We start from the raw sequence: 17,026 nt of genomic DNA on the forward strand, positions 1-17,026 counted from the left end.
GCAATGAAAATACAACAAGATGTTTTGCGTCTGTAAAATGTTATTAGTAACCTGACGGTGAATCGTTTATTTTCTTTCACATGACTTTAGATTTCACCTGGAAAATCTTTCAACTAGTTTGATAGTTACCGTAAAGTTTGAAAAGTGCTTGTATTAGCTCTCATATCTGGTCCTCTCGACATAAACCGAATAAAAAATGAACAGCATATAGCCGTAATTACGGTATATTCTTATTTGCTGATTGTCCGTCTATCAATGATTTCACAAGGTTACAGCACCCCCATGTGGCTCAGTGATGACAACGCATACAATAATTGACCTTGGGCAAAATGTACACAGACTCCCCATGTCAATAGACCCCCCCCTATAGACACCTATATAATTCTACTAATATCTTGAATCTTTACGACAATCTTTCATATGAATCCATCTCAACAAGCGTATTTGAAAATAGAGATAAACAGAAATAGAAACCAGTCAAATTAGTTCTGTTGGGTGTTTATTATAGAACAACACCATAGAACATTAATCAGAAGGATTCTACGCCCTCGATAACTTTCCATGCCAACCTTTTGGGACGGGACCATAACAAAATGAAACCGACTCATAGGGGAAAACTGCAGCACATTAAGAGGGACAATAGACAATGGCAATGTGTGTTGGAGGTAAGAGACAGTTGATATATCAGTTTAAAGGAAGAGGAGAATGACATCATAATGACTATAGTGACGTGGTGGATGAACCACTTGGTTGTTGCTGTTGTTGTTGATGTTGATGATGCTGCTGCTGCTGTTGTTGTTGTTGTTGTTGCTGTTGTTGTGGTTGTTGTTGTTGTTGCTGCTTCTGCTGTTGTTGTTGTTGTTGTTGCTGTTGTTGTACATAACTTGATTCTCTCTACTTTCTCAGCCTCTAGTGGTCACAGCCAAACAGCTCCAGGGCTGTCTTGTGCTCCTCGGGAATAGCCTTGGCCATCAGCATGACCTTGACGCTCTGAAAGTGGAAGTAGTGGTTTCCCTTGAACAACTTCACGCCCTCTGGGCCGCACATCGCAGCGTCCACCTTGTTGAAGAGTGTGAAGGAGCCTTCTTTAACTGGAACAGGTGGGGAGGCCTTCAGGTCAACATCGTAGACTGTCTGACCTGGGATGGGGAGGAGGGAGAAGCTCAATCAATGCATTCATCTCTCATTTATGCCCATCTCTGAGTGACACACGTTTACGGGGAGTACCTGTCAGTGGGACTATGTCCCCATCTATTGGCCTTCATTGGTATTGCACCGTGAGTATGTCCATGTTGATTTGTTGTGTATGAACATGGCTGAAGTGATTTGCCCATATAGTTGATAATGTAGGTGAGTATCGGTCACACGGTTACCTTTAATGACGTGAGCGATGTGGTGGTCCTGACACACAAAGGCAGCGTCAATAGGGCCGTCCACTCCCAGCACCTCCTTCAAGGCTTTGGGGTACCCGTCCAGGTGGGTGTGGGGCTCCCCAACTTTGTAAACGTACACCTTGTCATCCTGCACACAATGAGAGAAGTGTTGGTTTATAATTTGATTTGATCTAGTGATTTTATTTGACAGCTTAAAGGAAATGATGTATTGACCTAATTGTATTATCTCTTGACTAGTTTTAAAATGTGTACATATATATATTATATTATATTATATATATATATATATTTTAAGTGTATGGTGCAATACATTACATAGATACAGACCTGAACACGGTTCTATAGTTAACCATCAAACCCACAACTAATGTACTGGGGCTTGATTGAACCGGAGTTACCTCTCATTCAGAAAATCTGTTATTTAACTGGGGCTTGATTGAACCAGTTACCTCTCATTCAGAAAATCTGTTGTTTAACTAGGGCTTGATTGAACCAGTTACCTCTCATTCAGAAAATCTGTTATTTAACTGGGGCTTGATTGAACCGAAGTTACCTCTCATTCAGAAAATCTGTTATTTAACTGGGGCGTGATTGAACCGGAGTTACCTCTCATTCAGAAAATCTGTTATTTAACTGGGGCTTGAATGAACCAGTTACCTCTCATTCAGGAAATCTGTTATTCAACTGGGGCTTGAATGAACCAGTTACCTCTCATTCAGGAAATCTGTTATTTAACTGGGGCTTGATTGAACCAGTTACCTCTCATTCATAAAACCTGGCGATGCTGAATGTCAAAATGTATGTCAATAAATCACTGGGGTTAGAGCGGGAGCTCATCCAGGGTTTGTTACGAGTCCAGCTAACAAATCCCTTCTCCTGACCTCCTGATCTCTTCTTGATCTCTTTATGTCTGCCTTCTTCTGTCCAAGGTGTGTGTGGTGTGCGTGTGTGCGTGCGTGCGTGTGTGTCTGCAGCAAACGACAGTAGCTTACCTTGACCATGTAGAGGTGGTTTTCATAGGAGAAGGTGGCATCCACCTCGCTGTGCAGCTCCTTGAAGTCGCTCTCGATGGTGTCGGCTGCCCACGTGTCGTTGCCAGCATCTTGCTCCAGGAAGTGGTGGCCTAAAGGTCAAGGGTCGGGAGGAGAGGTTCGTAGGAGAGAAATAAGAGGAACATATTATTAATAAAAATATTTAAAAAACACAACAGCAATCTCAAAACGCTCGATGTAATGAGATAATGTCAACCGGAATTAGACTTAGACAATCAATCCCTTCAGGATGTCGTATCGATCCCTTCAGGATGTCGTATCGATCCCTTCCGGATGTCGTATCGATCCCTTCAGGATGTCGTATCGATCCCTTCAGGATGTCGTATCGATCCCTTCAGGATGTCGTATCGATCCCTTCGGGATGTCGTATCGATCCCTTCGGGATGTCGTATCGATCCCTTCAGGATGTCGTATCGATCCCTTCAGGATGTCGTATCGATCCCTTCCGGATGTCGTATCGATCCCTTCAGGATGTCGTATCGATCCCTTCCGGATGTCGTATCGATCCCTTCAGGATGTCGTATCGATCCCTTCAGGATGTCGTATCGATCCCTTCGGGATGTCGTATCGATCCCTTCAGGATGTCGTATCGATCCCTTCAGGATGTCGTATCGATCCCTTCCGGATGTCGTATCGATCCCTTCGGGATGTGGTATCGATCCCTTCAGGATGTCGTATCGATCCCTTCGGGATGTCGTATCGATCCCTTCGGGATGTCGTATCGATCCCTTCAGGATGTCGTATCGATCCCTTCAGGATGTCATATCGATCCCTTCAGGATGTCGTATCGATCCCTTCAGGATGTCGTATCGATCCCTTCAGGATGTCGTATCGATCCCTTCAGGATGTCGTATCGATCCCTTCAGGATGTCATATCGATCCCTTCCGGATGTCGTATCGATCCTTTCGGGATGTCGTATCGATCCCTTCGGGATGTCGTATCGATCCCTTCGGGATGTCGTATCGATCCCTTCGGGATGTCGTATCGATCCCTCCGGGATGTCGTATCGATCCCTTCGGGATGTCGTATCGATCCCTTCGGGATGTCGTTTCGATCCCTTCGGGATGTCGTATCGATCCCTTCGGGATGTCGTATCGATCCCTTCGTGATGTCGTATCGATCCATTCGGGATGTCGTATCGATCCCCTCAGGATGTCGTATCGATCCATTCGGGATGTCGTATCGATCCCTTCAGGATGTCGTATCGATCCCTTCAGGATGTCGTATCGATCCCTTCGGGATGTCGTATCGATCCCTTCGGGATGTCGTATCGATCCCTTCGGGATGTCGTATCGATCCCTTCGTGATGTCGTATCGATCCATTCGGGATGTCGTATCGATCCCCTCAGGATGTCGTATCGATCCATTCGGGATGTCGTATCGATCCCTTCAGGATGTCGTATCGATCCCTTCGTGATGTCGTATCGATCCCTTCGTGATGTCGTATCGATCCATTCAGGATGTCGTATCGATCCCTTCAGGATGTCGTATCGATCCATTCGGGATGTCGTATCGATCCCTTCAGGATGTCGTATCGATCCCTTCAGGATGTCGTATCGATCCCTTCAGGATGTCGTATCGATCCCTTCAGGGTGTCGTATCGATCCCTTCAGGATGTCGTAGCGATCCCTTCAGGATGTCGTATTGATCCCTTCAGGATGTCGTATCGATCCATTCAGGATGTCGTATCGATTTGTTTGTGATAGTTGCTTTGTTTTGCTGCAGCAATTCTGACATTTTGTATAGAAATCTGTTTGATTGGACCATTTTATCAGTAAAAGTGTGATGATTGGTTTGTAGTGCGGTGATGTCACTGTAATATGTGGTAATATTGCAGTAATTTGACAGTTTTATGTGGTTAAGACATCCCTCTACAGTAAGTAACAGTGGTCTGACCTCTGAAGGCGTAGATGTTTCCGGCGTCGTCAGAGGTGATGGCGTCCAGGTGCACACGGCTGCAACGCTCTCTCTCGATGTGGTCTGTGGTGTCTCCTGCAGCAGAGACACAATACTGGAGCGTGAGCTGTTCCTTCTCAGGTTTGATGTGATGAGGAGACTACAATCTCTCTCTCTCTCTCTCTCTCGTTATCGCTCACACTCTCCCCCTCTCTCTCTCTCTTTCTCTCTCTCTCTTTTCCCCCCTCTCTCTCCCTCTCTCTCCCCCTCTCTCTCTCCACCCCCCCCTCTCTCTCTCCCTCTCTCTCAACCTCTCTCTCCCGCCTCTCTCTCTCCCTCTCTCTTCCTCTCTGTCGCTCTCTCTCTCCCACCTTCTCTCTCTCGCTCTCTCTGCCCCCTCTCTTTCACCCCTTCTCTCTCTCTTAATCTCTCTCTCTCCCTCTCTCTCCCTCTCTCTCGCTCTCTCTCCCTCTCCACCTCTCTCTCCCTCTCTCTTCCCCCTTCTCTCTCTCCCTCTCGCCCTCTTTCTCTATCTCTCGCTCTTTCCCCCCTCTCTCTCTCTCTCTCTCTTAATCTCTCTCTCTCCCTCTCTCTCACTCTCTCTCCCTCTCTACCTCTCCCTCTCTCTTCCCCCCTTCTCTCTCTCCCTCTCGCCCTCTTTCTCTCTCTCCCTCTCTCTCCCTCTCTCTCGCCCTTTCTCTCTCTCTCTCGCTCTTTCCCCCCTCTCTCTCTCTTAATCTCTCTCTCTCAAACACAAAATCTTGCTGTTGTCTTTTGTCTCTCACCGAACTTGGAGCACTTCATGAAGTAATCGCGGGCCTCCTTGGGGTACCTCCCGTGCACCTCCCCTGTCTTAGGGTCGAACTTGGAGAACTGGTGTCCATGGAAACAGTAGTAATGCTCCATGAAGCGGAATGCACTGGTGCAGTTGGGCATTCCCTCAAACTTTTTCTCCTCAACCTTCTTCGTCTTCACATTGTAGTGGTAGATTTCATCACCTGGGAATAAATGATATGGACAATTTTACCAAGAGCAGCTGCTGAGCCAGATAAACTGTAGCCAGTGTTACAGACTGCCGTGCGACCAACAGAGCAAGTCGAGACGTCGCCAGCGCTCCAGCCTGCTTCACCTCTATCTACAGACTGCCAGCCAGACCTGCAGCCATCGTTGCCCAAGCCAGCACCTCAAACGACACTCCAGCTAGTGTCGCTCTTGGACCAGCCATCACCGGACTCAACTCCGATGCTGGTCTTGTACTTGCAGATCTGCTCAGGCGTGGATTTGACACCACCAGATTCAGTGCCAGATCCTGGATCCACAAGCCTGGACCAGATCTGGGCCTACTGGAAATGACCAGTAGGAGACCAGTAGTGTCCAGAACACATGTTTATTGCCACACTCATGACAGGCACACGCAGCAAACAGGAAGTGAACTAGGTAGAAGTGAACCTGATAGTGTATAGTGGTAGTGTAATGGAACAGAAGAAACAGGTAATATACTGTATATTACCACAGAGTATCAGCAGTGTTGGCTATACACTAGTACTAGCAATGTGATATATACAAAGCAGCAATGGTATAGCAATGGGCTAACACACAGTAGTAATAGATATAGTAGCATTGGCGGTGCTAATAGTATTGACTGGTAATAAGCATACGGTAACACATAGGGATCACCATGTACTCTAAACCGACATCTCTATCGGCAACCACCACACGGTGGCGATCGTTTTTCAGAGCTTTTATAATACCTTGTAATCTTCCATAGTTTTTTTTTTTTGAGTTTCACACAATATCGAGATATCGACTCACCCTTGAAGAAGATGACGGCGTCTTCCTCACAGTCGGGAGCAGGACATACCACAGCAGCGTCCAGGTGGTCAGGGATACCAGGGAACACCTCAGAGATGTCCTTGGGGAAGCCCGTCTCCAGTTGGTGTTTGTAGAAGCTGAAGACTTTGGTGTCCTGCACCAGAGCAACACAGGACAGAGGTCAGAGGTCAGCCACCTCAGTTAGTGAGCAAATAAATAAAAGTGGATTTAGGCCCTGGCTTCTTTAGTGAATAATATGAATAATATGAAATATATATCTACTCAGAGCAACTCATCCTCTATATCCTCCTTTACTCATCCTCTACTCAGAGAAACATATCCTCTACTCTGAGAAACTCATCCTCTACTCATCCTCTACTCAGAGAAACATATCCTCTACTCAGAGCAACTCATCCTCTACTCAGAGAAACTCATCCTCTACTCTGAGAAACTCATCCTGTACTCATCCTCTACTCAGAGCAACTCATCCCCTACTCAGAGCAACTCATTCTCTACTCAGAGCAACTCATCCTCTACTCATCCTCTACTCAGAGCAACTCATCCTCTAATCATCCTCTACTCATCCTTTACTCATCCTCTACTCAGAGCAACTCATCCTCTACTCAGAGCAACTCATCCTCTAATCATCCTCTACTCATCCTTTACTCATCCTCTACTCAGAGCAACTCATCCTCTACTCAGAGCAACTCATCCTCTACTCAGAGCAACTCATCCTCTAATCATCCTCTACTCATCCTTTACTCATCCTCTACTCAGAGAAACTCATCCTCTACTCAGAGCAACTCATCCTCTAATCATCCTCTACTCATCCTTTACTCATCCTCTACTCAGAGCAACTCATTCTCTACTCAGAGCAACTCATCCTCTACTCATCCTCTACTCAGAGCAACTCATCCTCTAATCATCCTCTACTCATCCTTTACTCATCCTCTACTCAGAGCAACTCATCCTCTACTCAGAGCAACTCATCCTCTAATCATCCTCTACTCATCCTCTACTCATCCTCTACTCAGACTAACGCATCCTCTACTCAGAGAAGCATATCCTCTACTCAGAGAAACTCATCCTCTACTCATCCTCTACTCAGAGAAACTCATCCTCTACTCAGAGAAACTCATCCTCTACTCATCCTCTACTCAGAGAAACTCATCTTCTACTCAGAGAAACTCATCCTCTACTCAGAGAAACTCATCCTCTACTCAGAGAAACTCATCCTCTACTCATCCTCTACTCAGAGAAACTCATCCTCTACTCAGAGAAACTCATCCTCTACTCATCCTCTACTCAGATAAACTCATCCTCTACTCAGAGAAACTCATCCTCTACTCAGAGAAACTCATCCTCTACTCAGAGAAAGTCGTCCTCTACTCAGAGCGACAATATCACTTTCATGAGTCCTTGTTGGAGGGGAATTTAAAATGTTCATTATAACTTTCATGAACATGTATGAGTTCTTTAGAACAACATTAGAACATGTATGAGTTCTTTAGAACAACATTAGAACATGTATGAGTTCTTTAGAACAACATTAGAACATGTATGAGTTCTTTAGAACAACATTAGAACATGTATGAGTTCTTTAGAACAACATTAGAACATGTATGAGTTATTTAGAACAACATTAGAACTGTTATGAGTTATTGTAGGAGGGATGCAGTATATGGACTGTTAAGTTATGCAGTATATATGGACTGTACCAGGTGTTGTTAAGTTATGCAGTATATATGGACTGTACCAAGTGTTTCTAAGGTATGCAGTATATATGGACTGTACCAAGTGTTTCTAAGGGATGCAGTATATATGGACTGTACCAAGTGTTTCTAAGGTATGCAGTATATATGGACTGTACCAAGTGTTTCTAAGGTATGCAGTATATATGGACTGTACCAAGTGTTTCTAAGGGATGCAGTATATATGGACTGTACCAAGTGTTTCTAAGGGATGCAGTATATATGGACTGGACCAAGTGTTTCTAAGGGATGCAGTATATATGGACTGTACCAGGTGTTGTTAAGGTATGGACTGTACCAGGTGTTGTTAAGGTATGGACTGTACCAGGTGTTGTAGGTATGACTGTAAGGTGTTAAGGTGGACTGTACCAGGTGTTGTTAAGGTATGGACTGTACCAGGTGTTGTTAAGGTATGGACTGTACCAGGTGTTGTTAAGGTATGGACTGTACCAGGTGTTGTTAAGGTATGGACTGTACCAGGTGTTGTTAAGGTATGGACTGTACCAGGTGTTGTTAAGGTATGGACTGTACTGTACCAGGTGTTGTTAAGGTATGGACTGTACCAGGTGTTGTTAAGGTATGGACTGTACCAGGTGTTGTTAAGGTATGGACTGTACCAGGTGTTGTTAAGTGGACTTACAGGTGTTGTTAAGGTATGGACTGTACCAAGTGTTTCTAAGGTATGGACTGTACCAGGTGTTGTTAAGTTATGGACTGTACCAGGTGTTGTTAAGGTATGGACTGTACCAGGTGTTGTTAAGGTATGGACTGTACCAAGTGTTTCTAAGGTATGGACTGTACCAAGTGTTTCTAAGGTATGGACTGTACCAGCATGAAGAAGATGTGGTCATGCTCAGTGGGTTTGTCTGGAAAGTGCATGAGGAAGGCAGCGTCCACGTGTCCCAGATGGTGATGGTCATCCAGCTCAGCGAATGATTGGTTGGAGAGCTCGGCTTTACCATGGAAACCCTTGAACACATGGCCACCTGGCAGGGAACACATTTGGTCAGCCACCATGGGAACAGAGAAAAGGACATTCCACAGAGCCAACCCTAGTTTCCTCAACTTGCTTACAAAACTGATTCAGTATGCATTAATAGCTAGACAATGTGGATTGGACACCCCTTGGAGTCTGGTTCCTCTGTAGGTTTCTTCCTATGTTCCTGCCTTCTAGGGGAGTTTATCCTAGCCACTATGATTCTGCATTACTTTCTCTCTGGGGTTTTTAGGCTGGGCATCTGTAAAGCACTTTGTGACAACTGAAAAAGGTTTTTATAAAATAGATTTGATAAAGCCTACTGCTGAAGAGCACCTGTCCGATGACAGAAAGCACATGACTTGTGACCAGAGTATGTGAGCAGAGTTGAGCGGTTGGAAATTCTGCTCATCAATCATGGAGAGGTTGATTGAATCCAGTTCTCTATGTCCTTTCCGCAACAACAACATAAAAACACTGCTCCAAATTCGCTCCATTCATTAATAATCACTATTTAACCAACACACGTCTATTTTTGTGACTACCTGCACTAAACCAATTTGTTTTTTTAAGGTAGTGAAACAAACCATATGGATTTTAATGATAAGTATTATGAATTAACAGGAAAAGGTGATTGTAAGAAGCCAAAATCATTTAAAATAGGTTACATGTCATATTGAACAGTATATAAACACTCTGAATTAGGTCAGGAGCCAGACAGGGAGTCCAAGAACGAATGAAAATGAATTATTCTATGTTATTTTAATTATTTCAAGGCTGTAGCCTACAAAGAAATACATTGTGAAGCATTTGCGAGTGTCGACACAATATACTGGTAGGTGTTCCACAATAGACTGGTAGGTGTTCCACAATAGACTGGTAGGTGTACCACAATAGACTGGTAGGTGTTCCACAATAGACTGGTAGGTGTTCCACAATAGACTGGTAGGTGTTCCACAATAGACTGGTAGGTGTTCCACAATAGACTGGTAGGTGTTCCACAATAGACTGGTAGGTGTACCACAATAGACTGGTAGGTGTACCACAATAGACTGGTAGGTGTTCCACAATAGACTGGTAGGTGTTCCACAATAGACTGGTAGGGACACAATAGACTGGTAGGTGTACCACAATAGACTGGTAGGGACACAATAGACTGGTAGGTGTACCACAATAGACTGGTAGGGACACAATAGACTGGTAGGTGTGCCACAATAGACTGGTAGGTGTACCACAATAGACTGGTAGGTGTACCACAATAGACTGGTAGGTGTACCACAATAGACCGGTAGGTGTACCACAATAGACTGGTAGGTGTACCACAATAGACTGGTAGGTGTGCCACAATAGACTGGTAGGTGTACCACAATAGACTGGTAGGGACACAATAGACTGGTAGGTGTACCACAATAGACTGGTAGGGACACAATAGACTGGTAGGGACACAATAGACTGGTAGGTGTACCACAATAGACTGGTAGGTGTACCACAATAGACTGGTAGGGACACAATAGACTGGTAGGTGTACCACAATAGACTGGTAGGGACACAATAGACTGGTAGGTGTACCACAATAGACTGGTAGGGACATAAAGCGCTCAGCATTTAAACAACATTTTGTCATATTAAATCATTATAGTCTATAAATTGCGCATACAGGCTCTGACTTACTTAGACTGAAATACAAATTAAATGAAAAGGGACTTATTAATGCCTTTTGAATTCATTTTTAATAAACAGGAGTCTGGCCAGTCTGGGGTTTCAGGCTCATGTGATGTTACCTGGCGAACAGGCGGCCAGCGGGGAATCTCCTCTCCACACTTACAGAGCCACTGGGGATGATAAACATCATTTTGGACAGTCTTGCCAGGCTAGGCAGAGATGCAAAGGTTGTTCTTTTTAATGTTTCTATAGGTAGTCTTAAACGTTTTTAGCCCAAATAATCCAATCAAAACGGAAAGCTCCAAGAACGTGGGAATATGCCAGAACTGTTGTGTCAAAATCACGTATGGCCTTTTGTATAGATACTAGATCACAAAAGAACGAAACGTTTAAAAGATCAGATTTTTGGTTTTATAAATACTTTGCTACAATGACACACTTACCTACTCACCTCGTTCCTTTATTTTAGCATATGTACGTATAGTATGTACATGACTATACTTTTGGTATAAGTGTGATTTCAGCTTCGTCAATGATTCTTTAGGTGTGGACCTTTCATGTAGCCAGCGTGTAACAACTGTCATATCCCGCGCGTAAAACAATGACGTCAGGTCGGTAACCTAACAGTTTAGCACCGTACCAGCAGGTGGCAGTCAAGCCTAACACATAACAGTGGACATCTAGATCACCACACTCCCTCGTCTTCGTAAGGCTTCGAACACACCGACCGTGTCATTGCGCAAAATAGGACGCAGCATCACCTGGATATGTGTGCAAAAAAATAGTTTAACGTTCACCTCCTGCTACCATTTCTGTCAAGCCGTCACACACATACAGTCTGACGCATACAGTCTGACGCATACAGTCTGACGCATACAGTCTGACGCATACAGTCTGACGCATACAGTCTGACGCATACAGTCTGACGCATACAGTCTGACGCATACAGTCTGACGCATACAGTCTGACGCATACGTTTCATAAATCCAATGTGTTTTATTTATTTATTTATCTAACCAGGCAAGTCAGTTAAGAACAAATTCTTATTTTCAATGACGGCCTAGGAACAGTGGATTAACTGCCTGTTCAGGGGCAGAACGACAGATTTGTACCTTGTTAGCTCGGGGGTTTGAACTTGCTACCTTCCGGTTACTAGTCCTACACTCTAACCACTAGGCTACCTGCCACCTCTACACTCTAACCACTAGGCTACCTGCCACCTCTACACTCTAACCACAAGGCTACCTGCCACCTCTACACTCTAACCACTAGGCTACCTGCCACCTCTACACTCTAACCACTAGGCTACCCTGCCCCCTCTAAACTCTAACCACTAGGCTACGCTGCCACCTCTACACTCTAACCACTAGGCTACCTGCCACCTCTACACTCTAACCACTAGGCTACGCTGCCACCTCTACACTCTAACCACTAGGCTACCTGCCACCTCTACACTCTAACCACTAGGCTACCTGCCACCTCTACACTCTAACCACTAGGCTACCTGCCACCTCTACACTCTAACCACTAGGCTACCCTGCCCCCTCTACACTCTAACCACTAGGCTACCCTGCCACCTCTACACTCTAACCACTAGGCTACCCTGCCACCTCTACACTCTAACCACTAGGCTACCCTGCCCCCTCTACACTCTAACCACTAGGCTACCCTGCCCCCTCTACACTCTAACCACTAGGCTACCCTGCCTCCTCTACACTCTAACCACTAGGCTACGCTGCCACCTCTACACTCTAACCACTAGGCTACCTGCCACCTCTACACTCTAACCACTAGGCTACGCTGCCACCTCTACACTCTAACCACTAGGCTACCTGCCACCTCTACACTCTAAACACTAGGCTACCTGCCACCTCTACACTCTAACCACTAGGCTACCTGCCACCTCTACACTCTAACCACTAGGCTACCTGCCACCTCTACACTCTAACCACTAGGCTACCCAGCCACCTCTACACTCTAACCACTAGGCTACCCAGCCACCTCTACACTCTAACCACTAGGCTACCCTGCCGCCATGTATGCACCACACCCACCGAACACACTGCAACTGCTTCTGCAATGCAATGCTGCAAGGCAGACGTAGCGTTTCATTGGAAATGAACGTAATTCTGGTGTACCAAAATGCTAAAAAATACGCTGTCGGTGTGATCGAAGTGTAAATCACCTTGATTTAGCACCTGTGTGTTTGTATGAGTTTCTTTATGAAAATATTGAGCAAATTCGTATGACAGTAGCTAAAGCAAGGGAGCTATGAGCAGCATACAAGTAGACCACAGATGCATGCTGGGACGGGGATGCCCTGAGCTCCTGTGGAGCGAAACCAGAGGGTCCGAGAAGGCCGAGGTTTGTGAATCTCGCTCAATGCTCAGCTTCTCCAACTCCGCTCACACACTCTGCTCGTGACCAACGGTTAAATGAGTGACAGTTGTTTCTAGCAGGACGAGGAGTCGTCTCTGTCCATGACTCACCCTTGAAGAAGTAAGGGATTCCTTCCTCAGTCACAGCGACAGCATCCATCTCAATCCCCTGGCAGCGGTCGAGTAAAACACCCGCGTGATGGCCATGGTCGTGTCCCTCATGTCCCTCGTCTTCTGAGAAAGCCATAGGATTAAATCAAATATTACTGTTTCATCCCACACACAGTCACCGGAGTAGATTTAGGGTGATTTTATTAAGACAAAACCAAATGGAAGTTTTTTCCAATAAGTAAATTAGCTAGGAAAAATACAATTTTGTTTGAGGTATGTGCTAGTTCTCAAAGTGCCTTTGGCAATTAATCTGCCTGGTCACTAGGCAGGCGGGGAACAGGGGGGCGATGGAGGGTGAGGGGAGGGGCACTTGGCAAACACCCTTTGAGTAGACCGAAACGGAGGGTGAGGGGAGGGGCACTTGGCAAACACCCTTTGAGTAGACCGAAACGGAGGGTGAGGGGAGGGGCACTTGGCAAACACCCTTTGAGTGGCCCGAAACGGAGGGTGAGGGGAGGGGCACTTGGCAAACACCCTTTGAGTAGACCGAAACGGAGGGTGAGGGGAGGGGCACTTGGCAAACACCCTTTGAGTAGACCGAAACGGAGGGTGAGGGGAGGGGCACTTGGCAAACACCCTTTGAGTAGACCGAAACGGAGGGTGAGGGGAGGGGCACTTGGCAAACACCCTTTGAGTAGACCGAAACGGAGGGTGAGGGGAGGGGCACTTGGCAAACACCCTTTGAGTAGACCGAAACGGAGGGTGAGGGGAGGGGCACTTGGCAAACACCCTTTGAGTAGACCGAAATGGAGGGTGAGGGGAGGGGGACTTGGCAAACACCCTTTGAGTAGACCGAAACGGAGGGTGAGGGGAGGGGCACTTGGCAAACACCCTTTGAGTAGACCGAAACGGAGGGTGAGGGGAGGGGCACTTGGCAAACACCCTTTGAGTAGACCGAAACGGAGGGTGAGGGGAGGGGCACTAGGCAGGGGGGGAACAGGGGGGCGATGGAGGGTGAGGGGAGGGGCACTTGGCAAACACCCTTTTGTTCCTTTTTTGCATCCCTTCCTCTACAATCTCTGCTGTTACTAAATGTAGTTACTAAAGTTCAATCAGAAAGGCTGGTCTGAATGGATTGTCATTTCATTCGTCTAGTAACTCTTTAAATCACATCGCTTCCGGTCTCACTCATTTAGCATAGCAGGTGTTTATATGGTCGTGTTTATAACGATATCTCATCACAATAACAGGTGTTTATATAGTAGTGTTTATAATGATACCGCATCAGCATAGATAGCAAACCAGGCCAAAGACCCCACAGAGACAACAATACTCCCTAAGAATGGAATGGTCTACCGTGTCAAAAGCTTTGGAAAAGTCAATAAATATATGAACACAACATAGCTTAGAGGGTGACATAATTTAGGGCCTTTAATTAAGGCTGTCCATAACCTGACGGGAAACCAGATTTACATACCAGACAGAAGACTGGTAGACGTCAAGAAAGCCAGTCAGTTGATTATTGACAAGTTTTTCCAACACTTTTGATAAACAGGGCAAAATAGAAATAGGCCTATAACAGTTAGGATCAGATTAATCTCCCCTTTAAATACAAGGAGGAACCGTGGCTGCCTTCCAAGCAATGGGAACCTCCCCAGAGAGGCGAAACAGAGACAGGCAATGGCGATGACAGGGGCAGCAACCTTAAAGAAGAAAGGGTCTAAACCATCTGACCCAGATGTTGTTGTTTGTTTTTTTCATCAACAGTAGTACAATCAAGGCACGGCCTAGGACAGAGAGAGCTCTGCCAGGTGCTAAGTTATGACATCTGAACGTGCATCAGATGGCAACAACATCATATTGTTCAGCAATTTCATCATGAGTAGTGTCAAACTAAAAGTCAACTGGTTTAGTTGTCTTCTGGGGACTAAGGGCACTGGTTAGGTCTCTGTCTAAAGACACTTAGTAATCTAAGGACACTGGTTAGGTCTCTGTCTAAGGACACTTAGTAATCTAAGGACACTGGTTAGGTCCCTGTCTAAGGAAACTTAGTAATCTAAGGACACTGGTTAGGTCCCTGTCTAAGGACACTTAGTAATCTAAGGACACTGGTTAGGTCCCTGTCTAAGGACACTTAGTAATCTAAGGACACTGGTTAGGTCCCTGTCTAAGGACACTTAGTAATCTAAGGACACTGGTTAGGTCTCTGTCTAAGGACACTGGTTAGGTCTCTGTCTAAGGACACTTAGTAATCTAAGGACACTGGTTAGGTCTCTGTCTAAGGACACTTAGTAATCTAAGGACACTGGTTAGGTCCCTGTCTAAAGACACTTAGTAATCTAAGGACACTGGTTAGGTCTCTGTCTAAGGACTCTGTCTAAGGACACTGGTTAGGTCCCTGTCTAAAGACACTTAGTAATCTAAGGACACTGGTTAGGTCCCTGTCTAAAGACACTTAGTAATCTAAGGACACTGGTTAGGTCCCTGTCTAAGGACACTGGTTAGGTCCCTGTCTAAAGACACTTAGTAATCTAAGGACACTGGTTAGGTCCCTGTCTAAGGACACTTAGTAATCTAAGGACGCTGGTTAGGTCCCTGTCTAAGGACACTGGTTAGGTCCCTGTCTAAAGACACTTAGTAATCTAAGGACACTGGTTAGGTCCCTGTCTAAGGACACTGGTTAGGTCCCTGTCTAAAGACACTTAGTAATCTAAGGACACTGGTTAGGTCCCTGTCTAAGGACACTGGTTAGGTCCCTGTCTAAAGACACTTAGTAATCTAAGGACACTGGTTAGGTCCCTGTCTAAAGACACTTAGTAATCTAAGGACACTGGTTAGGTCCCTGTCTAAAGACACTTAGTAATCTAAGGACACTGGTTAGGTCCCTGTCTAAGGACACTGGTTAGGTCCCTGGGTTTTACAACATCATGTGACATGCCTGGTACTTTCTTTAACGTTTTCTTTTCATGTCACATGGTCCAGCACCATCGTCAGACAATCACTTTCATTTTTGGTGTAATTCTAATTTCTGGATAAGGTTTAAAATACAGAATGAAATCTTATGTCACATGATAGTGAAAAACACAGGGCCCTTCATACCCTCTCCTGACACTCACCTCCCCCTTGATGTCCAGCATGGTGGTGGGCATGGCTGAGAGCCAGCACCAGGCACAGACACAGTGTCTGGGAGAGCAGATTCATGGTGTCCTTCAGGTCCAGGAGTAAGTTCTGGGTAAAGGTGCCTGGTCTGCGGCTGGACGGGGCTTTTATCTCTGAGCCAGGGCTGTGGGCTGTCTGTCTGTCTGTCACCTTGGACACAAAGACTGGATGAGTCAGGTGGGTAGTGCAAAGGAGGTGGGGTGTGCGTGTGTTGTGTGTGTGTGTGTGTGTGTGTGTGTGTGTGTGTGTGTGTGTGTGTGTGTGTGTGTGTGTGTGTGTGTGTGTGTGTGTGTGTGTGTGTGTGTGTGTGTGTGTGTGTGTGTGTGTGTGTGGTGTGTGTGTGTGTGTGTGTGTGTGGTGTGTGTGTGTGTGTGTGTGTGTGTGTGTGTGTGTGTGTGTGTGTGTGTGTGTGTGTGTGTGTGTGTGTGTGTACGTGCAGTCCAGAGCACAGCCGGGGACAGACCTGGCGTCACATGCCGTCCCACAAAGACGCCCACACGTTCGCAAACAGGGAGAGATTCTGTGTGTGTGTGTCTGCCATTGGTCAAGGTGAATCCATCCCTTCAATCAGAGACTAGAATCAATAGAGGTCCAGCCTTATGTCCAGTGTTATGTAAAGTCATTGCAGACAGTGTATCCATATACAAACATTGTGTTTTTGATCAGGGATGAATCCAGAGCATGCTTGGGGTCAGGATTACAATCAGGACTTTTCTACCGTCCGCAAGGTAAATATGTAGAGACTAAAATAAATAAAATCGCTGACCATTGTACCTCAGAACCCTTTATATAAATGTTGTTGATAGGGTGAATGTTCTACAGGCCTACTGGGAT

General features: G+C 45.8%; 1 protein-coding gene across 2 annotated transcripts; it reads right to left on the reverse strand.

Moving 5' to 3' along the window:
• Positions 1-482: 482 nt before the first annotated feature.
• Positions 483-16,607, reverse strand: hpxa (hemopexin a). 2 transcript variants are annotated; one of them, XM_031801495.1, is made up of 9 exons: positions 16,150-16,607; positions 13,034-13,156; positions 8,735-8,892; positions 6,156-6,309; positions 5,129-5,341; positions 4,344-4,439; positions 2,387-2,517; positions 1,374-1,521; positions 483-1,139 (listed from the first exon to the last, which is right to left on the reverse strand). In XM_031801495.1, exons 1-9 carry the CDS (start codon positions 16,232-16,234, stop codon positions 910-912), a joined length of 1,338 nt encoding a protein of 445 aa, XP_031657355.1. In that variant the 5' UTR covers positions 16,235-16,607; the 3' UTR covers positions 483-909. The 2 variants fall into 2 exon arrangements, with proteins under 2 accessions (XP_031657355.1, XP_031657358.1); XM_031801498.1 differs by having other exon boundaries at positions 13,034-13,153; positions 16,150-16,429.
• Positions 16,608-17,026: the final 419 nt, after the last annotated feature.

Source organism: Oncorhynchus kisutch, linkage group LG2 (genome assembly GCF_002021735.2).
Source record: "Oncorhynchus kisutch isolate 150728-3 linkage group LG2, Okis_V2, whole genome shotgun sequence".
Taxonomy (NCBI): Eukaryota; Metazoa; Chordata; class Actinopteri; order Salmoniformes; family Salmonidae; genus Oncorhynchus; species Oncorhynchus kisutch.

Bases quoted from the DNA above. Each gene is read 5' to 3' on its own strand.
- hpxa (XM_031801495.1), bottom strand. From the start codon at position 16,234: ATGAATCTGCTCTCCCAGACACTGTGTCTGTGCCTGGTGCTGGCTCTC. The intron at 8,893-13,033 runs GTGAGTCATGGA...GTTCCCTGCCAG, and splicing joins AATCCCTTACTTCTTCAAGG to GTGGCCATGTGTTCAAGGGT. The intron at 1,522-2,386 runs GTAAGCTACTGT...CATTGTGTGCAG, and splicing joins ACCACCTCTACATGGTCAAG to GATGACAAGGTGTACGTTTA.